The sequence below is a fragment of the Bombus vosnesenskii genome, unplaced genomic scaffold (assembly GCF_011952255.1).
Source record: "Bombus vosnesenskii isolate JDL3184/JDL3185 unplaced genomic scaffold, Bvos_JDL3184-5_v1.1 scf7180000013274, whole genome shotgun sequence".
NCBI classification, from domain to species: Eukaryota; Metazoa; Arthropoda; class Insecta; order Hymenoptera; family Apidae; genus Bombus; species Bombus vosnesenskii.
This window is the reverse complement of record NW_022882932.1, coordinates 1,495,557-1,522,222: the sequence shown is the minus strand read 5'-3', so window position 1 is coordinate 1,522,222 and position 26,666 is coordinate 1,495,557. Positions and strand designations below refer to the sequence as shown.

Sequence of the window (26,666 nt, the reverse complement as noted above, 5' to 3'; positions counted from 1 at the left end):
ACGCGAAAAAAGAAGTCGAAAATATAGAATAAAAATTAAAAAAAATTTTTTTTTTTAATTTTTCCATTAAGATAACAATCTACAGTGAGATCCGTTATAATGTACCGCACGCGTACCGAGCGAAAATTCAAAGTCGATTTTCTCGAAAACAAAGCCTCAAACGAAAAATTTTTATTCTATATTTTCGACTTCTTTTTTCGCGTAGAATCACCCCCTTTCCGCTTGTACCTCCAGTTACCAACCACCCTGTATATATCAAATTTAAATATCAATATATACATCATGTTATGTATTTACTTATATCATAAACATACTGTGACATACCAGAAAATTTCAAAACGATACCAATTCTATAATATCGCCTAATTCATGGTACATTCATTTCATATCTTTCGTCATGCCACGCGTCAGAATACTGCGCCCTCTGTTTGTAATCTCATATTTATTGTATATGGAAGATTGGCCTATGTAAAAATTGTAGTGGGTTAATCGTACAGCATATAACTAAATAATTCAGCAAAATGGTAAGCATTCGTCTATCATTAATTTGGAATCATTAACAATGTACGTAAATTGTAAAAAATATTTATGACAAGGCCGTTCGGTACAAGTTGCCACAGATGTCAATCACTGCTCGTGGTTCTAAACTAAACACATATAAAATTAAAATGTATTTCAACATTACATTATTTTGTATTATTTTAGGTACTTATTGCTGCAGCAGTCTGCACAAAAGCAGGCAAAAGTAAGTAATACTTATTTCCTCTGACCACACCTGTTTATGCATATATGTGTGTTCTGTAAATGTGTTGATATCAAACATTATTACCGTCTTAATTGTCGGGCAATCTTGATCTTATTTGTTTAATACATTCAGCTGTTTATTTTGTTTTATATATACTGTTACTTTTCTAATTTTTTAATTGTAACATTTATAAATTTAGTATTGAATTAGTTATTTAATATTATTGTTATATATTATATAAATGGATAAACAGATATTTTTAAATAATGTAAATTTAATAATTTATGTTTAATTATTTTATATAAATTTTTAAATACTTATTAAATAACAATTTATAGTAAGTATGCTTAAAATATTGATATCTTATGATCTCAGGATAAAGAATGTGATATACGATATGCTTCTTCTATACAAATGCATTTTTAAATATTACTTGTAATTAATGAATAAACTAATAATCTTTCTGAATTTTAGCTATTATCTCTCGCCAATTTGTTGAAATGACAAAGGCCAGAATAGAAGGTTTGCTTGCTGCATTTCCAAAGTTAATGAGTTCTGGTAAACAACATACATTTGTAGAAACAGAATCTGTGAGATATGTTTATCAACCTTTGGAAAAAGTATATATGCTATTAATTACAACAAAAGCTAGTAATATATTAGAAGATTTAGAAACATTGAGGCTTTTTGCAAGAGTTGTAAGTATATTGTAAATTTAAAATTAATACAAGTATCTATTACTTCAATTTTGTATATTTAATTGATTCCTAACTAATGTTTAATAATTTGGTTAATAAGTCTACATAATAAATTTACAGATTCCTGAGTATTGCAATTCAATGGATGAGCTTGAAATAGCTGAAAATGCATTCAATTTGATATTTGCATTTGATGAAATAGTTGCATTAGGATATAGAGAAAGTGTTAATTTAGCACAGATTAGAACATTTGTAGAAATGGATTCACACGAAGAAAAAGTTTATCAAGCTGTAAGAATGACTCAGGAAAGAGAGGCTAGAAATAAAATGCGTGAAAAAGCAAAGGAATTGCAAAGACAAAGAATGGAAGCAGTTAAAAAAAGTGGTCTTAAAAATCCTGGATTTGGTAATTCTTATGGAAGCAGCGGTAACTTTACATCATCACTTAGTGTGAGAGATACTACCAATTTTGTACCAGAACCAGTTAGACCTTCATATACACCAACACAGTAAGAAATAATGTAATGTAAATGTAATTTTATTAAAAACTATATTCTACAACATATCTTTATTTTATGTATATACAGAAAGCCTGTTAATACTGGACCAGGAGCAATGAAATTAGGAGGGAGATCTCGTGATGTTGATTCTTTTGTAGATCAGTTAAAAGAAGAAGGAGAAAATGTTGTAACAACACCTTTACCTACAACAGGAGCAAAATCAACATCACTTACACCACAGATAATAAATACTGAACCGTAAGATATTAATTAGTTTAATTTATATACGTATATGTACTATCAATAAATTTTAAACAATTGCTTTTTTACGTTAAGAGTCCACCTGCGGCAAGAAGAACGTCTTAATGTAAGAATTGGTCGAGACGGTGGCTTACAACACTTTGAATTGCATGGTTTAGTAACATTACATATTTCGGATGAAAAATGGGGTCGAATTCGCGTACAATTAGAAAACAGAGATTCAAGAGGAATTCAATTACAAACACATCCAAATGTAGATAAAGAATTATTCAGGACACGTGGTCAAATAGGTTTAAAAATTCCTACAAAACCGTTTCCATTGAATACTGATGTTGGAGTATTAAAATGGCGATTGCAAGCTCAAGATGAAACAGCACTACCTATTTCAAGTAGGAATAATTTACTAAATACAAATTATATATAGCTTTGAATATATTCTTTATCCATTATTGTGTAATAAAGAAATAATCTTCTTTGTTACTTAAAACAGTTAATTGTTGGCCATCTGAGAACGGAGAAGGTGGATGTGACGTGAACATAGAATATGAATTAGAACAAGTTAACCTCGAATTAAATGATGTTCAGATAAACATTCCATTACCTATGGGATGCAATCCCATAGTACACGAATGTGATGGTCAATATACATACGAAGCACGAAGAAATATGCTTGCATGGTCTTTACCAGTGGTTGATGCAACGTCAAAATCAGGTTCAATGGAATTCTCAGCACCGTCGTCTACTCCTGCAGATTTCTTCCCCCTTCTTGTTTCATTCTCATCAAAGACATCATATGTCAATATAAAAGTATGCAACTCTCTCATGTTCATATTACGTATATACAACAAGGAATAAAATTTCAACATTCATATGTTCATAAAAAATTAAATAATTTTATATTTTTCGTAGGTAACCGAAGTTTTACTTGTAGAAGATGAAAGTCCGGTTAAATATTCAGTGGAAACAGTTTTCTTTACTGATAACTACGAAGTGGTATAAAAGTATCTATTAAAGAGTAAGATAATTGCTTGTGCTATGTACAAAAATACAGGACACTATCCATTGGAATTTTGAAGATAAAGATTTTCAGCTTATTTATATTCAGGTTACAATTTTATTGTCACATAAACTTTATTTTTATCAATGGATGCTTGAATGTATTTCCAGCAATTTACACATATTTCTGAAACGATTTGTTTAATTTAGTACATGTTTAACGTTGAACTATTGCAGAAAAGTGTATACAGATGTTTTGTAATTGGTAAATACAGAATACGAGAAGTTTTATGAATTACACTTATATCAATGTACAAGAATTATGTTATATTAAATAATTTTATTTAATTTTCGTATACATATATACACATACATGCACAGATACATGAACATTATAATTAACTACAAAGAAATAATACGAACATAATTGGTAGGTTTTTAACAAAACATTAATTTACTTTCATATTTGCATTCACTTATTCTTGTTATTTTCTTTTAATATTATTATTAAGAGCATTTAATATTTTGATATCTTTCATTCTTGAAAATGCAAAAATATTTTTTTATTTTCAGGTCTAGTACTTTTATATACTTTCTTGCTAACTTTTTTTAAAAAAAATGACAGATTTTTGTAGATAAAAAAAAGAAGGCAATTAATGTAGTCAATAACTGCATGTAAATAGTTTTCAAAGAATTTTATTTAAATTAGACTTTTATAAATAAGAAAAAACTTATTTACCATTTAATTTACTTATTAAATATATATAAATAATCAACAAATTGTCTGTAAAAGAATATTTGTTTGTAGGAGAATATAAATTTCATTCATATGCTTTTTTTCAGGAGACATTTACTATAAATAATTATATAGAATTAAAAATAAAAAATATTTATTAAAATATTCGAGTGTAAATATCACTATGTAATTTGTACAATTTTTTAAAACCTATACAAATTTTAAGATTATATTTACGTTATTTATATTGCATTACTTTATTGCAATATATTTGGTGATATGTTTACCACTTGTTGTATCAAATAATTTTCAATTACTGCTTTAGCTAAAAGACAATTAAATCAAGCAATTTTTTAAATATTTCATATAGTGTATGCAAATATTAATTGTATGATTTTTGCTTACCAGTTAGTGAATTATTTAATACTGCTGCATGATAAGCACTTATATTATACATATTACGACGCGTTATATCCGCGCCTCTAGATAATAATTCGTAGCATACATGTGGATGATCTCCATTTGCTCCATATATCAAAGGTGTATTTCCTTCCTTTATTATTAAAAACAAAAAATCAACATTTAAAATTTTTATTTGGTAAGAAAAATTACTATATGTAACATGTACCTCATCGCTTGCATTGGAATCTGCACCATGGTTTAACAACAATTTTACAAGATCATGATGTCCATAAGCAGCTGCTAAATGCAAAGGAGTCTCTCCATTGAGACCACGGTAGTTTTTGTTCGCACCAGCTTTAAGTAATTGCCTTGCACTGCCTAATTGTCCATATCTCGCAGCCCACATAAGACCAGTTAAACCCTTTTCATCAGGTGTATCAACAGTACCTTTATAACAATTTATTAACAATTATTAACTACAATATGTATTACCATTTGTTTGTAAAAAAATAACATACTTGGATGTATGTGTTCAGGTGTAAGTTCACCTTGGCCAGCTAATGTATGGAATGTAATATCGCTACCACCATAAAGTTGAGATATTTCTGTTTGTGTATTACCTCTTTGTAAATTAGTAAGTAACGTAGGAGGCTGGAAAAAATATTAGGTTAGGGAAATATTTATAATATGCCTTTTATTTAAACATTTGAAATAAGATATATATAGATATTATATATACCTTATATGGTTGGAAGGCACTGGTTCTTGTAGCATCTTGCCATGCTCCTGGAGCCCAATGCCATTTAGTTTCTATAGGTTCAGACTTGCACCCAATATTTACATTTTCTGGCTTACAAATTAATGGTCTTGGTCTGATACCAATTGTTGATTCTCCATCACGCACAATACTTTTAGTTTCATTAGTAGGAGTATCACATTTTTGTTCTTTCTCTTCTTCATCGTCTTCTTCTTCCTCTTCTTTTACAATTAGTTCAGAGTGAATTTGATTTTCCATACTTTTCTATTCCATACATATATTTACATATATTCCACACAGAGTTATATTAAATAATAAATAAATGTAAATAAAACAGTACACTGTTGTAAATTAGAAAATACTTTAATACAAATAAGTTACGTTTACAAAATTTGATTTAGTGTACTATCTATATAAATGATTTATTTAAATAACAAAAATTAAATACACGTCATATGTCATACTAAAAATGAAAAGTTTATCTCCCGAATCTTTTGTATTTAAAAAATATACACAAATGATTTATATATTTAGCTGATTAACGTAATTGAATGTCTATAAGCATTCATGAAAATGAATTTAAAAAATTTTTAGAGGATTCATAACAGACTTCGTAGAGAGGTTATAATTTCATTGTTGTTTGACATATACCATTATTTTTATAATTCTTATAATATATTGTATGTCATGGATGTGAATATTTTGCAAAAATTTGAATTTAATTAAACGATACATAAATATTTTTGTGAAAAAAAATAGAATAAGTAGAAATGTACATATGTCGTAATGACGATACGGACAAGGATTTCCATAGGATACTGTAAAGGAGTTTCCAAAACTTATATTTGTATTAATCTTAATGGATTTTATGCCTTACGGATTAAGAGATCTATTTTAGAATAATTTTTATTATTGCAGCATGAGCAACTTCATAAGGACTGTAATATTTAAAAAGGTATCATTTTAATGTTATTACCTTGGTTATGGTGTTTAATATCTTAAGAAGTTTAATTTTTATAACTCTATGTTTTATATTTAAATATACTATTTATTTTTACTTAAACAATTAATAACGTATATGTTACATATGTGGATGAAATAATTTTATTCTTAATGCGAGTTGTTTAAATTTTGAATTAAACGTAACTAGCATTAACATTACATTTACACATTATAAACTTTTATATCGTAAAGATCATATTTAAAAATTTCCTACATATCTATAATACAATAAATTATTAAATTATGTGTAATTATATAAATTGATTTTCTTTTAGATTATAAAACAACTACAAAATATAGACAATGCATGTCAATATAAGATTATGTCTAATTTGCGTATCACATTTAATAAGGAGATTGATACATATACCTTTGTACTTCCTTTAAAATCAAAAGATTATAATTTAACAAATAAAGTGAAAGATATTACAGATAATGATTTAAAGGGTGATTTTGATAATATTACAGCCCAAGATAATACTATACACTTCAATGTGCTAAGAGATAAGTATATAAAGCAAATTTTAGAAAGCAATCTTTCTGGTGTTAGACCACCACTTGTGGATATTAATAAAAACATTATAGTAGAATTTAGTTCACCGAACATTGCCAAACCCTTTCACATAGGACACCTACGTTCTACAATTATAGGAAACTGCATTGCTAATTTAAATAGTTTCTGCCAAAATCAAGTTACAAAGATAAATTATTTAGGTGATTGGGGTACACAGTTTGGTTATGTTTATATAGGAATGAAAATGGCAAATATTGATAATATAGAAATGCAAACAGATCCCATTAAAACATTGTACACAGCTTATGTTAATGCTAATAAATTAGCTAAAGATGATCCAAGTATAAATGAGAGTGCTAAGGAAATATTTAGACAATTAGAATTAGAAGATAATGAAGTTTATAAAAATTGGGAATCAATCAAACACTTTACTGTCTTAGAATTGGAAAGAACATACAAAAGAATAGGTGTAACATTTGATAGATATGATTGGGAATCTATGTATACAGCTAAAAAAATAAATAAGATAATTGATAAGATGGAAGAAATGCAGCTGTTAAAATTAGATAATGAAAATAGGAAAGTAATGCCTTTGAGCGAAGAAAAAAGTGTTCCTATTATAAAAAGTGATGGTACAAGTTTATATATAAGTAGAGATATTGCTGCTGCTATTGATAGATTTGAGAGAAACAAATTTGATGCTATGTATTACATTGTAGAAAATGGTCAAACTGACCATTTTACTAATTTAATCCAAATTTTAAATAAAATGAATTTACCTTGGGTAAATAGATTAAAACATGTTAAGTTTGGAAGAGTACATGGTATGAGCACACGACAAGGTACAGTGGTATTTTTAGAAGATATTTTAAACAAAGCAAAGGAAATTATGAAACAAAAACAATTGGCTGTAAAGAGTAAGTTTATATTATCTATAGTCATACATAAAATATAATTGAGGAGTGGTAATGAAATATATCTGTATTATACAATTATTTTAGCAACTAAAATTCCGTTGGATAAAATAGATGAGACTTCTGATATATTGGGTGTTTCTGGTGTAATTATTCAAGATTTAAAACAAAGTAGAATGAACAGTTACGAGTTTGATTGGAATTTAATGCTTGATGTAAGTTATTTAGATAAGTTGAAATCTTTTAAAGAATATTTCAAAGCTATTTAGTGATGTATTGTTGTTTAGTGAAATATATATTTTAATATCAGATGAAAGGTAATTCTGGAATAAAATTGCAATATGCTCATTGCCGTTTATGCAGTTTGGAAGAGTTATCTGGTGCTACATTAGTAAAAGAGTGTGATTCAAGTCTTTTAAAAGAAACAGAAGTTAATCAATTAATTTTACTAATTAGTCAATTTGATGAAGTTGTACTTAAATCCTATGAAGAATTAGAACCATGTGTATTAACAATTTATCTTTTCCATTTATGGTTAGTATAAATATATGAAATAGGTATATTAAAAATTTTAATACATTAATTTTATATAGTCTTTTCTATACATTTATTTTTTATATTTTTCTTCTCTAGTAAAGCTATCAATATAGCTTGGCGCAAATTGAGTGTGAAACACCAATCAAATGACTTAGGAAACCAAAGATTATTATTATTTCATATAGCAAGAATTACTCTTGCCCAAGGTATGAAATTACTCGGCTTAACACCTCTTGAAAAAATGTAAATGGAAAAATAAAACTTTTATACAAAATGAAAATGTTATATAATACAATTAATTTAATAAATTTAAACGTCATGGTCATGAATGTGTATTATATAATGTTTTTCAAAGGTTAAGGATAACATCTTTAAAAAAATTTTAGTTAATAATTTTATTGATGAATCATTTTTTGTCCCACTTTCTACAGAACATCCACTTTATATTAACATGCATTTTATCTCGAAATGTTTAATGGGTATTTTATAAAAATTCATTTAAATTTAATACATAAATTTCAATGTGCGGAAAATTAAAAGGAAAATTAACGCTTTTTCCACGTAAATTTTCTGCGAGCTCCTTCCTGACCCCACTTCTTCCTTTCACGCCTCCTCCAGTCATATGTTAGAAGGCCCGCTAACAGAAGTAATTTTTTAATAATTCTCTTGTATAAATAAATTGATAATTTGTAAAACTAAACAAAATTTTATTAAACTTTGAAACAACTAAAAGTCCTGAGGATAAATTCAAATGACATTTCACTTATTAATCGATTCCATTATTATCGAAACATCAAATAACAAAAAATTCAAATTATAAATTCAATTAATTTTCAGCTACATCCTTTGAGTACACAGTAAATTGTAGTGAGTGTATTATCTGCAAAAATCTAATTTTAATTCAAGAATATTTTATTACGTGTCATTTATAGAGAATATAAAAAGGGTATATTGTAGTAGGCATATAAAATTTTGTTAGTATGCTTTATAACATTGTAATTGTAAGGGTTGTCTGATATGTTTCTTGAAATGTACAATAGTACAGAAGAAATTTTTCAATTATAATAAATATTACATTTCATTATAGCACATAACTATTTAGGAATTTTACAAAACGATAATTTGACTATATATTTTTGGATTCGATTAAATAATCATAGCTGAATGAATTCAGTGACTGACTTCATTGTAATTATAAATTGTATGTAAAAATCATTGTTCTAATAGAGGACGTGCAGTTAATTGCACAGTAGTAAGATTTTTCATTGTAAAGTACAACTTATATTTCTGAAAAATAAATTACAACTTTTTTTCTTTTCAATAGCTTAAAATAATTAGGTTCAAGATGAAAGTTAATTCTTGCTAAGTGACTCGTTTTAATTTCTTTTTAATAGTTTAATTTCAGGGTGTTTTCAAATAAAATTGTATGCTATCAGAAAGAATATAAGTAATTTAATTTGCAATTAGAAAATCAATCAATATTAATCAAATTTTTTATAATCCAATTTTTCTGAAATATTTTCATACATATTTTAGAAAATCAATGCATTATTGAATATATGCACTATTAAAATACATTCAGAAAGCTTACAAAATTCACATTTTCCATGAAATCAATTAGTACTATTCCTATATAATATAATTTATATCTAGAAATTGAACAATTACCGTGATAAATAAGTAGTTAGAAAATTGGGTTCTCCTTACCAAGTCTCATTCTTTCTCTCATTTGACTATCGACAAAGCTTTGAAGCCCCTTTGCAATACCAAGTCGAACAGCGCCAGCTTGTCCAGTAGGACCCCCACCAGAAATAGTTGCTTCAATATCAACTTTGTCAATCATTTCCGTAAAAATTAATGGAAATATGATCTGTAATTCAAAATAGGTTCAGTTAAGAATAATTTCTATTGCCTCTAAAATTAGCAAAACTTAAGCGTTCGTTTGAGAATCATTAAAATTTATGTACCTCAGGGCGTATCGTGGTTACTTTACTATATAACGTGCATAAATTGAAGATTTTTTATACCTATATAAAAAATTTCTGTTTTGCAAAAGTTTTGAACATTAAAAAATGCACTAGTCAATTCAATTACCTAGTCAATTCAAAATTTCTTACAGTGAAATGTGTCCGTTAGCAAAAGGTATTGATTCTTGGCAACTTTCCTCTCCCTTTAAAATGTTGCGAACGTGATGTACTTTATACGTTTAATAAACACCGTACTTTGAATAACGTTGCTACATTTTCTCATTATCAAATACTTATCTATATTTTTATAATTACTATTGCTGTAAGTTTAATGTCTATATTTGATAAGTATTACAAATATGGAATATAAAAGAGTTTATCTAAAAGGTACAAAAAGAAGAATAGAAGTTAATACCATTAATCTTAATGTCTCATTGTTATTAAATATATTTCTCTTTCTACTTTCACTTTCACTTTCGGTTCTGTGCCCCCATATGTCACTCGTTATAATACTTAAACTTATGATATTTACTAAGAAAGTTAAGTCGATCGATTTTGTCGGATTTCGATCGACGCATTAAACATCAAAATATGTTTTTGATCATTTGCAATCGTTCACATGCACATTACTAACTAACTACAGTTAAGGTGTGTCCATGGTTCCCAAAGATTAAACTACATTTTGGTAATTTCAATTCAATCAGTACCTATAGCTGATCTCAATTATTCTTTTCCTTTGTCAGATTTTTCACAACACTCTCCAGCATTTTATTAGTATCTAATAATTGCTCCTTCAGCAACATGATCGTGTCCTCGTAGGACTGTAGTTTGTTGGCCAGATTCTCGATAACAAGTTGTAAATTTGAGTCAAAGCAGTCCTCGCTCTGCTGTCTCATCCTCATTACATGGTCGCTCAGATTAATGTTATCATCGTTCATAAACGGTATGTTTTTCTGTGCGATTTCATAAGCAGCCTTTAGAATGTCCTTCGGAAGCCTTTTCTCCAAAGGATTCAACGGTTTCACTACCAAAACCCTTTTTCTGTTTTCCACGTTAATCTTGTGATCGGACATCCACTTTCGAAAAGCGTATGGAATCGAACTATTATGTAACACCATCTCCGTAAACAGGATCAATTTTGTCTGGCGTACAAGCTTCGTGAGACCAGCATGATTCCTTAATCCTTGAATATCGTGAACAGCGATCCCAACCAACAAGTTCATTAAGATCACTGTGACGAACACGATGAATAGCGTGAAGAGGATCTGAGAGCATACCGACAATGGATGATAAATAACGAAAGGTCCCTCGGAGCTTCCTTCTAAACCTTCATCGATTTGCGTGATCAGTCCCTCGAAGTCCAACTCTCCGGCCATCATCGCCAGCACTTTAATGAGTCCTGTGAAAGGGTTGCCAAAAGATGGTTCACCGACGAAAATTACGCAAAAGCTAATAGTGAACCCTATCAGTAATCCAGAGTAAGCGAGCAACAGCTTGGCAAATTCGAACTGTATGTGGGTAAACATCGCTACATACGTGCCAAAGGCTGGAAGTTGGCCAACCATCAACATTAAGTTTGTCCAGGCGCACAGTATCGCGAATGCTCCGACGTAATTTTGCCAATCGTATGTACGTCCTGTATACACGAATGACGTAACAAAAACGCTAATTATAACGATGCCATCTAGCACGTTGTCGATATTGGAAAAGTACTGTTTCGCGGATGTGTACACCATGAAACCGAATATCTTCCTAGGAATGGAGATGCAAGTGAAGATTAATAAGAGATACCATTGAATCTCAATCACTGGTCGTCTGAACAGAAATCCAGAAATACGTTTGCTGCTGCAAATCTTAGAGCTATTTGCCTCGTCGTAGTTGTAACATTTGTAAGCTAGCGCCGTGAGCACGTAAGTCGTCATACAGATCACGGTCATGGCGTAAACTAGGATCCTGAGTAAATAAAATTTTCTTATCTTTTCCCATTTTAGATGCAAGAAAGCCATTACCAATGGGTGCGATAGTAAATCTTTACGACGTTCCTGGACAAACGTGTTTATGAAGCTGGTCTCGCATTGATTGCCACTGGGGAAGAGTAGATCGAAGTGCAGCCTCATTTCGAACTCTCTGTTATGAGGAACGGGTCTTCTGAGCGTTATCGAGGCATCTAATCTCTGTCGGAACACCTGAAGAGATTCTGGTATCTTCCTAAGTATAATGTTCAAGGCGGAAAGTCCGGCACTGGTGGTCGCACTAACGTCTGCACCGGCCCAAATCAGTACATCGACACAGTGAGATTGTTCGTTCAGGGCCGCCACATGAAGAGGAGTGAAGCCAGTTTTGTCTGCGGCATTCACTAGGGCACCGTGTTTTAATAGAAGTTCTACGAGCTTCGCAGAAGAATAAGTAGTCATCACAGCGAAATGTAGAGGGGTTCTATGAGCTCGGTCCACCGCGTTGATGTTGGTACCAGGCGAATCTAGAAGTAATTCAACGCATTTTATCGACTGAATGAAACAAGCTACATGAAGCGGTGTCTCGCCCATGTGATTCTTTTCGACAACGCTTGCTCCTTGTTCCAACAATAACTTCACTATTTTTACAGCTCCTGCTCTGATAGCGCAATGTAAAACCGGTTCGACCGTCTCCTGATAAAGATACGTGCTCGGTTTTGCGCCGTTATCAAGAAGTATTCGCGCTACATCCGGCGAATTTCCGAGGACAGAGAAGTGAAGAGGCGTATAATGATTGATTGGATTCCTGTAATTGATATCAACGCCCCTTTTTATCAAATGCTCGATGCAAGCTACGTTACCGCTTAACGAAGCAGCTAGGATGGCGTTCATGCCTGTACAAGGCTCCACGTAATCGAGTCTCGCGCCTGATTGTTCCAATTTCGGTAGCAGATGCACTAAACCACGGTAACAAGACCACATGTACGCTATATTCCTCATTCGTTCTCCCGGCGGCATCGCCGGCAAAGTATTGCATTTTTCTAGCTCGAGCAGTATCTTCATTTCTGCAGTCGTAAAGATCGACCACATGATCGATCTAAGATCGTTACTGTTGATCTGCGCTTGTTTAAATACGTCGAGATTATCGTAGAAGAGAGATTCGTCAACTGGCGGAGGTGTACCGGCATCAATTTCCACGTGATCGTTCGTGGTTTCGATCAAAGGGATATCATCGATCACGATTTTCTCCGAGCTACTCGACTGTCGATATCTGACGGATCTAAAGGAAGCCAATCTAGTGGATAGGAGATCGTTTGATGGATCGTTCAAATTCGACAAAGAACAATGTATCGTTTTTCCTTCACCAGGTAATGGTAGCCTCAAAGTTTGTGTCGTTTTGTCTTTAGCAGTCTCGTTAACACCTGTCTTTGTCAAGATGTTTTTGTCATCATCGAAATTGAGAAAAGAACGGCGATTTCTTAATCTGGTCAATGAATAATGCCTGGTCCTTTTTTTGTGATTAGCCAGCGGCTTCATTTTCGACTGACTCGTTTTTTCAACATTTTCGTGTGCTCCAGCGTCTCCTTCTACCGTTCTCCAATAGTCGTTTTCGTCAACCGAGAGACGACAATCTCTTAAACTGGTTAACGAGTATCGCCGCAGCCTTTCCTCGCTAACCTTAATCGTTGCACGCTGCACGTTAATCTTCGGTATGTCGCTGGAGTTCTCGTACATCTGTTTATCGTCCATTATCCGTCGGAAAGGAATTTTTTTCGTCTGTAACCAGGATGATGAAGAAACTGCGACGTAACACAAGGCACACTCTACTATCGTGGATCACCTCGAAAGAACGTTCCAATCGTCATACCTCGGCCTCACTCTTTTCTTCGTTTATCACGTCACGTCCCAAAGTCATTTAGATCACTTTAAGAGAATGCTCTCGTCATTGCAGCACACGCGACTACCGGAGTCACTCGCCCGAGTGACTTATATTAGTCGACTCGTATGGATTCATTCTATATATAAGTTCAAAGGAAAAGACACGCTTCCGTTGGAGGAGCCAGTACTCCTTCGAATAGGGACCTTGAACTTAAAAACTAAACGAGATAGAGGTCACATCAACTTAAACTAACGTTGCGGTAAACAATTTTTAGTAAATATTCTTTTCTTATTTATTTATCGTACACGTGAATTCTTCTGATTCCTTCTTCATACTGTAAGTTAATCACTCTATAATCCTTGATAGAATAAAGATTTCTTCGAGAAAATTCTTCTTCTTCATTTAAAGCCCAAGCCCCAATGTTTACATATGCATATTAGAATTTTATTTTATTTCATTATGATAATTATTTATCGTAGTTTTAAATTTAGAATTTATAATCATCGTTTTTACATAAAAACAAAGGATGAAACTTGGATTATGTAACAACGATGACCATTATTTGCGTCATATGCTGATTAATTTTTTTCGACGTTTTAATAACGAAGCCTGTATTTACATTGTATTAAGGCTATCATCTCGCAATAGAACAAGTGGCAATGATAACAAAAAAATGTGTTTTAAAGTTCAAGTATTATGAAACAATGTTTCGTTGAAATATGTTAGTGCTAATTTGATATTTCCTGGTTTTATCAATTATTTTTTTAAATTTAATGCAATGTATATCTCAACAAATTTGTAGGAAATTAAAAAAAAAAAAGAGAATATTATTAAGTAATTCTTATTTTAATTCTTTTTTGCACTTCAATTATGAAAATCATTGGGTTTAATTTTGTATCTTTTTTCATGACTCTGTTTCAGTGTATTCCTCGTATTGTTCGAATAATTTTTATGGTTTTTTTCTTCTCTCCATTATTATCTTTATTTTAACATAAGAATTCAACATTAACACGCAACAATCAAACAAAAAATCACTTATATTTCCTATTATAAATCCTCTGTTATCTCACTGTCTATTTTACAAAATTTTCCAACTTCGATGCTTTTTCATCCAATTTTACAACTTCCAGTTTTTCCATTTGCATTTGCTATACAGGATCATATACAAAAAAAAAAAATTCACTGTAACACTCTGTGACAATAATTTATTAGACGATTTATTCTACGATTTCATTTACGATCAGCAAAAAATTAAAATTCACCGATAATTTATTTGAATACTTTGGCAATTAATACGGAGAAAGCCAGTATCACGCAACATTGGGTACCGCTCTCTAAAGCCGAAACACCAGACGCTGCAAGAGATCGCGCGCATGTGAGTCTTTTCACAGATTCGCCGCTCTTTAAGATATTCCCGTAAAATCTAGATACACTCGTGGACGTGAAACTTAGTGTCCTTGTTCAATTCCACCGTGGTCAGTAATTATATTCTATCATTGTATAGGCTGTATATATGTATACCAGTTGTTCAGATCCTGATTTTCTACGAATTGGAACCGGTTCCTCCAAGTAGTTCTTGAATATCCCGTGAATACCAATGACTAAATTTGAATGCGTCCAAAAAAAGACAAGTTAAAGTAAATTTATAGCCTGCAGCGATTTAAAAAAAAAAAGTATATATGATTTAATACGCGAATTATCGTGTGGGAAGAACGAAAGGCATAATGGAACTTGCTGATCTCTCGTTGTATCGATCGATCAAGTGGAAAACCAATGAAACTCGAATAACTAAAGCTGTTAGAGCAGTCGGCACCAGTTAGGTAACTTTTTTGCGTTACTATATACTTTTATATGTAAATTTTGCCGTATTGAAGCATATCGATTCAATTAGCGATAAATGGGGGTACTTCAGAATCGTGCTTCTTGCTATAGAAATAGATTCTTTCTTTAATTGGTGTGAAAATTCTAGATCACATTTAAAATTTATCAGGGATTATATCAGATCAAAGGGATAGATATCGAGAGAAACAATTAAAAAAGCTTTGTAAGAAGTAACAATTGAATCGCTGAAAGATTAATTACCAGTCAGATTCCCAGAAACGGTTAAGTGTTTTTATAGGTGAAGATGTTAATGGTCATTTCAGAAAAGCGCTTCTTTCGGACTATTGGTTAAACGAACGCAGTTTTTTGTTACAATACAATCTTTTCTTTTTTTGTTTCGACATGGAAACTACAAATTGAAAGTCACTGTTAGGATAGAGGTATTGTTTCCAGTGATATTGCCAGGTAAATTAAAACACTTAATATGAGAACCTGAATTGACTGTCACTGTTACGTTGAAAACATCGATATTTTAAGAATATATTAGAAAGCATGGCGAATGTTCACTAGATAAAAAATTCCATCTAAAAAAGTCATTATGCGAGGTATGACACGATTAAAGGATCACAAAAATCGTCTTATAGAACACATGATGCAAACTGTAAATACACGTTAATTAATATGTCGATTTGTATTTTCCGTTTGAAAATGTTTCTTGATGTCTGATGCTTACACACCTTTCGAAACGTATTTTAGCCTATAGGAATATCGTTTCTCTAACGTATCCGCAAGTATGTTGGGCAATAACGCGTTTCTTGAAATTGCAGAGTGGACAAAACTGGATCATAATATTTTGTCTTCAAGGACGAAAATATTTATTTATTTTTTGGAGAAGATATAATATAATATTTTATGATATATAATAATTATATTTTATGAAATATAGTATAAATATTTTTTGGCATAATAGAGATATGTTTAAAACACTTATTAAATGCATACACATCGATTGAATAAAGCTAAAAATTGCAGTGTTCAATAATTAATTGTTACTTTCTAGGATAATGAATCATTACCACGAATGAATGCTATCGCGAATTCCAATCACTGTCATGTAATTATATTTACGGTTAAAGTTGTAAACAGGTACATACATAGGTCGAATACATACATACAGAATAGTATGATTCATATACCGAAAAAACTAAACCTCAACTTACAATTATAATTATCGTTGTCATAATGTTTATACAATCATTACACTATGATTATTATTATATATGAAAAAAAATTAAAGTTAATATTGTTAGCAAAGTCTTTCGAATATCGAAGGTAATATTTAAATGAAGCTACTCTAAACTCGACGTACAATTAACTTTAAAAGATTTTACAAAAGATACGATATAATAAGTTTTTGAAGCATCGATGCTTGTGTCGTTGCATAAATTGTACCTTTTGAAAGATTTCATTATATAAATATTTATATTTTCTTTCTTATATATCTAGACACGAGTAATTTCCAAACACCTATCGCACTAATTACTTTGATGAAACTCTATTTTCTTAATATTGTTGTTAAAAAAATATTTTTCTGTTTAAAAAAGGTATATATTTCAGAATCACTTTATTTGCATGTTTTCGTATAATAAGTAATAAATTAAGATTAAAAAAAAAAGCTAAAATATATATTACATGGTCTTATTTACACAACTTTTTATACAATTAAGGTATTCTTATAAGTATAAAATTAAATAGTATTAAAATACTTTGTTGTGTTCAGCTTATTCTGTTAGTTCTCTATCTGATTTCTAGGTATTTTTATAGTTTTGTTCATAATATGGACGGACTTTAATGCGTTGTAATACAATATTTTACAAATATTGGGTACAAACCCATACATCAAAATATAATCGTTATATTATTATTTAAATATTTCATCTCAAGCTTCCTTTTCAACTTTTATCACAAATTCGTGACATTCCTGACACGCAAAGGATTTAAAATCACCAACCATGAGAATTATAAAAATTCAGGAAAGAAAGGAAGGGAACAAATTTAGTAGTTAAATTATAATGTTTCCACTCCATATATGACTCTTTATGAATTTTGCTTTAAAAATATGCAAAACATATGTTTAATCAACGATTCTCAATGTTGATTACACACGTTCGTTTTAATCATTTGTATTTTCCACTTTACATTCTCTGTCATTGCCAGAAGATTATGTTTCGTTTTATAAAATTTTAGAGAGGACTCGATAGTCGATACACATTGATCCGGATATTAAAAGCACGTAATTGTCATCTTCTATAAGCGAATCTTCAAGATTGTGAAAAATATGATATTATAAAATGGCCTGAGGATTACTCTTAAAATTCTAAACGTACGTATGCGCAATTCCTGCATTTCTAAGGTCGATTGGGTGATTTAAACTTCCTCAGATTATTCACACGATATATCTTTGCTATTAAGATTCTAAGAATTCTCAGAGTAAAAACTTAATTATTCTCATCCTTTTCTTTGTTAACGATGCGCTTGTCATTCATTAATGCCATCACGACATCCTGAAGAAGTTGGTGATTTTTATCGCAAATCTTTTTCAATTCTGCCAAATCTCCTTTGACCGAATAATCATCGACGGATACGTCTTCTTCCGGAGAACGTCGACGAAATGTCGAATATGGCTCGCTTTTTAAATACGTATATGCAGTAGCGTTGCTCTTCCTGCTGCACAATGTTCCAGACATATTTTTCCTATCCTTCACGACCTTGTGCGCAGCGGATAACAAATCACGAGGCAATCTACTCTCTCTCGGGTTCAGGGGACGAACGGTTAAAACTGCTCTCAAGGGTGAAGGTAGCAGCAGAGCTGTCCATCGTAAAAATTTCGTTAGTCGTTTTGGTATCAGTCCGAGAAAAAGCGCCGTTTCGACGTCGCAAATAAGCTTTGTCTGGCGAACGAGTTTTGCAAGTCCCGCCGTTTTCTGTAGTCCTTTTATATCGTGAACTGCGATGCCTACCAGTAGATTCATCAACACGATAGTAACGAACAGAAGAAACAACACGAATGACAACTGTGCGGAAACTTGGAGTAGAATCCAAGAGGTACCGCCTGAATCGATCGATTTCCCATCTTCTTCCCGAGGAAAAAACAGGTCCTCGAAATTTAACTCTCCGGTCATCATGACCAAAACTTTGATCAGACCAATGTGAGGGCTGCTAAACGATTTCGAGCGTGGAAATATCACGCAGAAGCTTGCGGTGAAGCCTACTAAGAGACAAGCATACGCTAACAGAAGCTTGAATACTTGTGCTTGAACACTGGTAAACATCGCGACGTACGCTCCGAATATTGGCAATTGTCCTATCATTAGCATAAGATTGCTCCAGCCGCAAAGCACGGCGAATGCACCTACGTGGCTTTGCCACGCATACGTTCTGCCCGTATAGATAAAAGAAGTGGCAAATACGCTCAGGATCACGCACCATTCGACCATGTTTTCGGCCTGCGTGAAGAACTGGCGGACGGAGGGGTACGTTGGAATGCTGGTCAATTTGCGAAATGCTTCGAGAATCGTGAGCACCATTAATGCATACCATTCCATTTCGAGCAAAGCTGGGTGCCTGTAAAGAAACCCGTTGATACCAGTGGTATTTGCACATAATGGTGGCTGAGTGTTGTCTAATTGACCGTGCGACTCATTGTAACAGTTATGCGCTAAAGCAGTCATTACCCATCCTGTAAGTATGAGAACGTAAAATAGATAGAAGACTAGCCTGCCCACGTAATACTTTCGGATCTTCTGCCATTTTAAATGGAGAAACGCCTGACAGAGCGGATGTTCTAGAATCTCTTTGTATCCTTCTTTCACGAATGTCCCGAGATATCTTATTTCGCCTTGTTGTTGGTGCATCAGCAGAGGATGAAAGTCGAGACGAAGCTCCGCCTCTCCGGTGGCTGAACCATGCTGGTGAAGCGTTATCGAGGCATCTAATCTTTGTTTAAAGACGTTCAAAGAAGTCGGCGTTTTACGTAAGATAATGGATAATGCGCTAGTCCCGCCTTTCGTTCTAGCGCTAAGATCCGCTCCATGCTGTATCAGGATATCCACACACTGAGACAATTCGTTCAGAGCAGCGATATGAAGCGGTGTATAACCGTATTTATCGGTTTTATTGATATTTGCCTTCCACATTATTAACAATTCCGTCACGTCATAAGCCAGCAACGATCTACCTAATGCGAGATGTAAAGGCGTTCTTCCGTCGCTATCTTCGATATTAGGATCACAGCCACCTTTCTTTAGCAATATTTCCACGCATTCCAAGGAATGAGATCGAGAAGCTATATGTAAAGCTGTCTGATCTCTATGATTCTTCAAGTGAACATTTGCACCTTTTTCTACTAATAGATCGACATTTTCCACACAACTAGACTCCGCTGCGAGATGTAGAGCAGTGTCACCCTTTTTAGTCATCAGATCTAGCTCGCAACCTGCGTCTAGTAGTACCAACAAGCCAGCTGGATCTCCTCTGTCCGCTACGTGGTGTATAGCAGCGTACCCATTACAGTCTAAATTATTCAAGGTATGATTATTAGATGCCAGTAGCTTTAATACGTTGTAAGCGTTTGATCTGGCCGCAGTGTGTAACACGGTCTCCTCTCCGCAAGGAGATTCCTGACTGACGCCTAGCTGAAGGAAATATTGAGCTACTTTAAAAGCATTTCCAAAAGCAGCGTAATGAAAGGGTGTATGAGTTCGTCCCAGACGAATGTTGGCACCGTTAGCGAGCAAATATTGTACACTCTCTAAAGAGTTACTGAACGCAGATAAGTGTAACGGAGTTAGTCCTTGTCCTTGTTCCGAGTGGTTTAAATCCGCTCCGCACTTGTGCAATCCAGCAATCGCGTCTATCCGACCAAGGAAACTGGCGTGAAGTAGCAAAGCGTTTACTTCTTGTTGTTTATAGTATTTTACGAAATGTTCAGGATTCTTTAGATCCATTTTATTCTCCTCCAGATCGTCAAGGAGTTGCAATCGACCACCGATGTGTCTCATATGCTCCACTAATAGATTCTTGATTATATCTTTGTTTACCTGCAAGGTGCAATTTATTTCCTCTGTACAAGAGCTCTCACTGGCACACATAGAATAGCAATGTGGCTCTTCGATAGGAGGCGGAGTTCCGTATTCCAAACTTTGGTCATCGGAGGACCAATTTGTCTCTACTTCTGTATGATGCGGGCTCTTCGACGCCAACCATCGTGTTAAGAGTAGAGAAGTCATGGTCGTACGCTTTGAACTATTCGGAATCGATACCGTTACGTCCTCCATATCGATGATCCTCTCCATTTGTACTTTCTTTTTCGCCGGTGGCGAATTCGAGGCCTGCGAATGGTTCATCTCCATCCTTCTCGGTTAGCGCTTTACGCGATTACATCATCGATCTACAAAGAGCATTGTCATGAGTAGTAAAAGGGCTCGCGAGGTATTAATTCATGAATGAAGTCGATGGGGATTCGTGAACGTGCATTGAGTAGAAAATTATGTGACGTCGCTTTGCTTAATCGATCGATCCTGTTGAATCTTATTCATCAGACGCATTTGTATGTTGAAAAATTATCATTTATACTTCGGATCGTCCAAGGATCCTTTAACAAAAGCTAGATTTTTTTTAATAAATGTGAACTTCGATTGGAGCGTTCGTGATACGTTAAAATTATTATTAAACTCTCTACTTTTCATAGACAGTTTGACAGTTTCTTATTATTGTTTAAGAGTCATCCTTTGATTTTACTAATAGTCAGCATTTTATTCAAATGTTTTTCAATTTAAAGTAAAAAGAAATCGTTCTATTTTGTTTATAATAAATTTCTGTATATCCTCCGCGAATAACATTATATAAATTTTTGCGATCTATATTTTATTATTCTGCAAATCCTATAAATCTCTATCTTATTATCCTATAAAAATGTATTTAATAATATTCCTAGATATGCATTGTGGACTCAATTTAGTAACTATGGTGTTATGCAGCAAAAGTTAAAAGGTAATAATATCATGATTTCGAATACAATTTGTTTCAATTATGTTATTAAGACACTTATAGCATTTAAAGTCGCTCAAAAATCTTACAAATGCAAACAAACTAAGTGGAAAAATCATTAATTTTACAATTGATCGCAATCATCGTGGTGAAATTTATTTAGTTTTTAAACATTTTTCAAAGCTTTATTTCAATTTTACCATCAATAAAGTATAAGATGATCTTTTTGATGACGTCTGACTGTGTATCACGCGAGGCGCGAATGACAATTGGAAAATCGGGCACATAGACTGATGACTGCGAAGTGCTGTGCCGTTACCTTTAAACTGATATTATTTATTTACAGATCGAGTCCTTCAAGTATCGAAGACAAAAACATTCTCGACATACCGATTCAATTTTGAAAGCATGACAAAACTATACGGAATGACGTCTACACATATGTATTTCGCGTTCTTAAATGATTAGAATCCAGGATGTAAGCTTTTAACTAAAGTAGAAAATATATAGGTTTAACGGAACTACGCAACGAAGAAGGAATGTACGAATTACGTAAATTAAATACATCTAATAATGCGATAGCGAACAAAGAAAGCTCATTTTTTAAATATTAAGTGATACGTAACTAATTAAAATATAAGTTAATTTTATCAAAAGTTTCTTCTAATAAAAATTCTGCAAGTTTCCTGAAAATATTAATTTTCGTAAAGTATTCTAAATTAAGTTGAACTAAAATTTTTGAGTCGTAGTTAAACATTTCTTTTAACTCAACGATAATTTTTTTGTTACTCTGAAACACGTTGATGATTCGATATCAGAAAAACAGAAAACACTTGAAAAATGTTATTAAAAACAAAATTGCAATAACCGGATGTAACTTTATTTCGTCACATTACATTTATTATATGTCCAAAATCAAATCCTGCTTATACATACACAAGCTTTAAACATTTACACTTTTCATTATCAACTTTCATCGTTCGAGATTGAATTTATATATTTTTAACAGATAATATTTAAAGTCCTTTTTCGTATTATCAGATACAATTATTTCAAAATTCATAGGATGGCTCTTTAAATTCGAAAAAAGAGTTTTCACTGACTTTCCATCACAAACGCGTTTCGATATTCGATGCATGGTGCAAACTTTTAACAATTTTGTCTCTTTACCGATAGCTTAATAATATCGAAAAGAAAATCGATCACTGTTCTTCTCTCCGTTCTTCACTTCTCGATCGTATTCACGTGCGAATACGATCAATTTCATCGAACGAACGACCGTGCTACTCAATGTGACGGTGTTATTGTTACAACATCATAAGCCTGTCGTTCTATCTGACGACTCGATTGATACTGAACTCGAATCGAGCTTCTTAGACGCATTGTCTGTTCTGAGATCGCGGAGACCACGATAAATCGCATACATCAGAAATATCAGCAATTCGCGAGGCTTGGTTTCGTTTTCATTTATAGGGACTTTCTCATCTTTGTATCTTATGTTTATCCTGTATTCATAAATTTTAATAATGAATATACCATAAAATTTGATCGACTGGTATTTATATTTACTAGTTTTCGCGATACCTTGCACATATCTTTTTCGTCGCAATTGAAGAAGAGGAAAAGACACGTAACATTGCGGGAAACGGAAAATTTGAAATGTTAATTTTAAGTTTATCTATAGGTACGTTATATATATTCTTAGATCTTTTTACATGTAAAGTGTACTTCTCTTTTCTAATCTCAGAAAGGAGATTAAAAAAGAGAATTCTGCTTATCTTTTCTTATTTTTCAATAAGTCTTTTAAATTGTTCTTTATAATGAAAGGAATCAAATATGAAGATTAAGAAGTAAATTAAGAAATCTCAAATAAACGATAATTATCATTAATAACTTTTTTTAGCCCAAATTTAGTTAAAATCTTAAAAACAAATCGGAGAAACATATATTGTTTCAACATCATCATTGGAAAGTTATTTGTCCTTGAAATAACTGATCAAATTCCATTGTGTGAACCACACACACATTCTTCATTTATATATTATAAATTTTAGTATAACTTTTAATATAACTTTGAGATCAAACAAACTAATTTTAATATAACTAACTTTTATATATCTCTATATGTACAGTATAAAATAGTATTAACTACTATGCCTAATTATAATTATTTTAGACAAAATTGTTTACATGTGCATTAGAAATTGATATGTAATAAATTGAAATTAATAAATTTGACTAATACTCTGCAACATAATATGTACTTACCTCAATCATGTTGTATAACAGTATCAACTTATATTAATTATTTAGAATACTTACCTATTTTCATATAAAAAATATGTATTGTAATTTTTTTATCAATATTCGTTTTTTGTGTATTGTAATTTTCTTATCAATATTTGTCTTTTGTGTATCGTAAAATGATTTTTCAATGAAGTCATAATTATTCATATGTAGAACACATACGAATATTATAAATAGTTACTTAAATTATTTTAACAGCGAACTATTATCACATTTTGCAAAATGAAATTATTCAAACTGTTTTCATACGTACCTGTTCACGACATTGCATATCATCAAAGTACGTGAGATCCTTTCCATTAATGGTAATTTTTCCAGATCCATTGCCTATCACTTTAACCTCACCTCTTGTATTTTTTCTTGCACATCCTATAAAAGAGGATTTTGATATTAATAAACAATTTCCTTGCAAATAATTTTTCTAATTTCGAAAATAATATTTTAATGTTCTTAAACCATACAATTACAATATTATGGGAATATTATTGATAGTTTATTTTATACTTACTGTCGATAAGTACAAAAGGCCTGTTATCACTATCATATTCAAGCTATAAAAAAATAAAATGTATGTTCATTTTTAATGAGAAAAGAAAGATAGTTGATACAACAAAAAATATACATACTTGTGGAATTTTCATATCCTGATTAATACTTAGTAATTTTCTTCTATATTCCATGATAAAAGATTCTGCATGCTTTGATACAGGATGATCAACTAATCTCTGCATACTTTTTATAAAGTAATCATACTAAAACAAATTAATGAATTTAAGGTATTATGCTTACAAAATAAAGCTATAGAGCTATATATCATTTATTACTTCTTTGTCTAAAAGTTCTTCAAGCAATATCTTTTCTAAGCTCTTCTTCTGTAGCCATTCTGAATCACTTAAATCTCTGAAACAATAGTAATAAAAAGAAAAAATATTACTTTATCTACGATTTAGAATGAGTTAGAAATATAAATATAGTCAAAGTAATTGCACATTTACATTTTATGCTCTGGTGCTGATTGGATATTTCTTTCCAATATCTGGTCCTCTATTTTGTTTAAATGAATCATTGATTTTGCAATGTTCTACATGTAAAGATATTTGTTTAATAAAGAATAATGTGTTCATATAAAATGTACAGAGAAAGAGATTTAAAAAAAGCTTACATGAAGTATTTCATAATAATTAGGTTTAGTAGTGTAAAACAAAAAATGATGTGGTCTACCAGATTCATCAAATTCTGCTTCCTTCCTATTCCCATATACATCTATAGGGTGAAGCATCATAGGTTGAGCTCCTTGGTCATATAAACCAGATGGAAATAAGTACCTTATTGCACTCTGTTAAAAGTAATAATTCTTATACAAATTCAAATTTTAGCATATAAAAGTAATTAAATTTAAAAAGATATCAATTCCTGTATTACTCTTTTCTTATTTGCAATATATAATGTAATAGAATCTGATATATTAGATTCTAATTAGTTGAAGATATATAAATACTCAATTTTAATAATATTAATAGTTTATCAAGAGAGTGTTAACTATAATAATAAGAAATATAATTTACATTAATATCTTTTTGTGTAAAGTTCTCAGGATCTTCGCCCATTATATTAGCTAAATATCGTTTTCCAATATCATACTCAGCTATTTGTTTTTTCATAAATTCCTCTAAAAGCAATAAATAATTATCATTTAATAGATTTGTTTTAAAATTTCCAAATTACTTGTACCATGATATGTTTATAACTTACTATAGTCATTAGATTGTTTTAAGTATGCTCTCATAGCACTACTAATTTTTTTTCCAGTTAATTTTGCAGATTTATGAGGAATCATGTCATCATTAATGTTTATACAATATGGTTTAGAGATAACGTCCTAAAATCATAAAATCTGTATTACTGTCTAGTTTACTATTACTTTTAAGGTTATAAAAATTATTTGGTAATTAAAGAATACTTATTGAAAGAATTAATTAACACTTTAATATTTTTAATTTACCGAGCATTGTGTAATATTTAATATACTTCCAATAGCACCAAAATTATTAATATTTATTACGTTTCGCAAATTTATGAAACGTGTAAACATCAACATAGCCATTTTTATCGATTAATAACTAAAATGGATTTCGGAAATAAATAATTATCATGTGCTCCAGGAAGATATGAATCTAATGATAATATCGTATGTCTTTTTATTTCACATTTTATGTATTATGTACGATTACTTTTTGCCATACACTCTTGCTGAATAAACGTTCTGTATTTTTGGTGATATCAGGCCGATATTAAAAGTAAATATTAGTAACTAAATATGTATCAATACCACCTGATGCAACACATACATATGTATATGTATGTTTCACACACATACATGTTTAAAATTATATCTTTTCTCAAATAACTTTTTAGTTTAAGGATAAAAGTTTAAGGATATATTTTTATTAAAAGATGTATTTTAAAGAAGAAATAGTAAAATATTTTAAATTTTTATTTTTATTATTGTAATTCAATGGAGGAATAGAGAAATTATAATATATTAATAATGCATTGTAAAAAATTATATTAACATTATTTATCAAATATAATTGTGAAAGATAATATATAATGAAATAAATAATTAT

At 31.3% G+C, this 26,666-nt stretch overlaps 5 protein-coding genes across 9 annotated transcripts; 2 read left to right on the top strand and 3 right to left on the bottom strand.

Annotated features, from left to right (window-relative positions):
* Nucleotides 1–368: 368 nt before the first annotated feature.
* LOC117231827 (coatomer subunit delta) lies at nt 369–3,506 on the top strand. Its single transcript, XM_033490659.1, has 8 exons — nt 369–524; nt 706–745; nt 1,220–1,443; nt 1,564–1,952; nt 2,031–2,201; nt 2,280–2,593; nt 2,695–3,011; nt 3,114–3,506. Exons 1-8 carry the CDS (start codon nt 522–524, stop codon nt 3,201–3,203), a joined length of 1,548 nt encoding a protein of 515 aa, XP_033346550.1. The 5' UTR covers nt 369–521; the 3' UTR covers nt 3,204–3,506.
* A 594-nt stretch (nt 3,507–4,100) lies between these two features.
* LOC117231832 (DNA-binding protein RFXANK-like) lies at nt 4,101–5,448 on the bottom strand. The gene is made up of 5 exons (XM_033490673.1): nt 5,078–5,448; nt 4,857–4,989; nt 4,565–4,785; nt 4,342–4,489; nt 4,101–4,261 (listed from the first exon to the last, which is right to left on the bottom strand). Exons 1-5 carry the CDS (start codon nt 5,351–5,353, stop codon nt 4,194–4,196), a joined length of 846 nt encoding a protein of 281 aa, XP_033346564.1. The 5' UTR covers nt 5,354–5,448; the 3' UTR covers nt 4,101–4,193.
* Nucleotides 5,449–5,560: 112 nt separating this feature from the next.
* LOC117231824 (probable arginine--tRNA ligase, mitochondrial) lies at nt 5,561–8,342 on the top strand. 2 transcript variants are annotated; one of them, XM_033490657.1, is made up of 6 exons: nt 5,561–5,716; nt 6,014–6,050; nt 6,373–7,528; nt 7,613–7,740; nt 7,836–8,059; nt 8,159–8,342. In XM_033490657.1, exons 2-6 carry the CDS (start codon nt 6,015–6,017, stop codon nt 8,307–8,309), a joined length of 1,695 nt encoding a protein of 564 aa, XP_033346548.1. In that variant the 5' UTR covers nt 5,561–5,716; nt 6,014; the 3' UTR covers nt 8,310–8,342. The 2 variants fall into 2 exon arrangements, with proteins under 2 accessions (XP_033346548.1, XP_033346547.1); XM_033490656.1 differs by having other exon boundaries at nt 5,562–6,050.
* Nucleotides 8,343–8,438: 96 nt separating this feature from the next.
* LOC117231817 (28S ribosomal protein S9, mitochondrial-like) lies at nt 8,439–26,385 on the bottom strand. 4 transcript variants are annotated; one of them, XM_033490645.1, is made up of 11 exons: nt 26,042–26,375; nt 25,792–25,918; nt 25,605–25,708; nt 25,202–25,375; nt 25,035–25,120; nt 24,864–24,939; nt 24,666–24,791; nt 24,548–24,590; nt 24,293–24,408; nt 9,770–9,932; nt 8,439–8,699 (listed from the first exon to the last, which is right to left on the bottom strand). In XM_033490645.1, the coding sequence occupies exons 1-11, from the start codon at nt 26,141–26,143 to the stop codon at nt 8,608–8,610; spliced, it is 1,209 nt and encodes a 402-aa protein (XP_033346536.1). In that variant the 5' UTR covers nt 26,144–26,375; the 3' UTR covers nt 8,439–8,607. The 4 variants fall into 4 exon arrangements, with proteins under 4 accessions (XP_033346536.1, XP_033346535.1, XP_033346534.1 ...); XM_033490646.1 differs by lacking the exons at nt 8,439–8,699; nt 9,770–9,932 and adding an exon at nt 20,968–21,133 and having other exon boundaries at nt 26,042–26,385; XM_033490644.1 differs by lacking the exons at nt 8,439–8,699; nt 9,770–9,932; nt 24,548–24,590; ... (5 more) ...; nt 25,792–25,918; nt 26,042–26,375 and adding an exon at nt 16,783–21,133.
* On the bottom strand, nt 10,445–14,254 carry LOC117231816 (transient receptor potential channel pyrexia-like). The gene has a single exon (XM_033490642.1). The coding sequence runs from the start codon at nt 13,731–13,733 to the stop codon at nt 10,749–10,751; it is 2,985 nt and encodes a 994-aa protein (XP_033346533.1). The 5' UTR covers nt 13,734–14,254; the 3' UTR covers nt 10,445–10,748.
* Nucleotides 26,386–26,666: the final 281 nt, after the last annotated feature.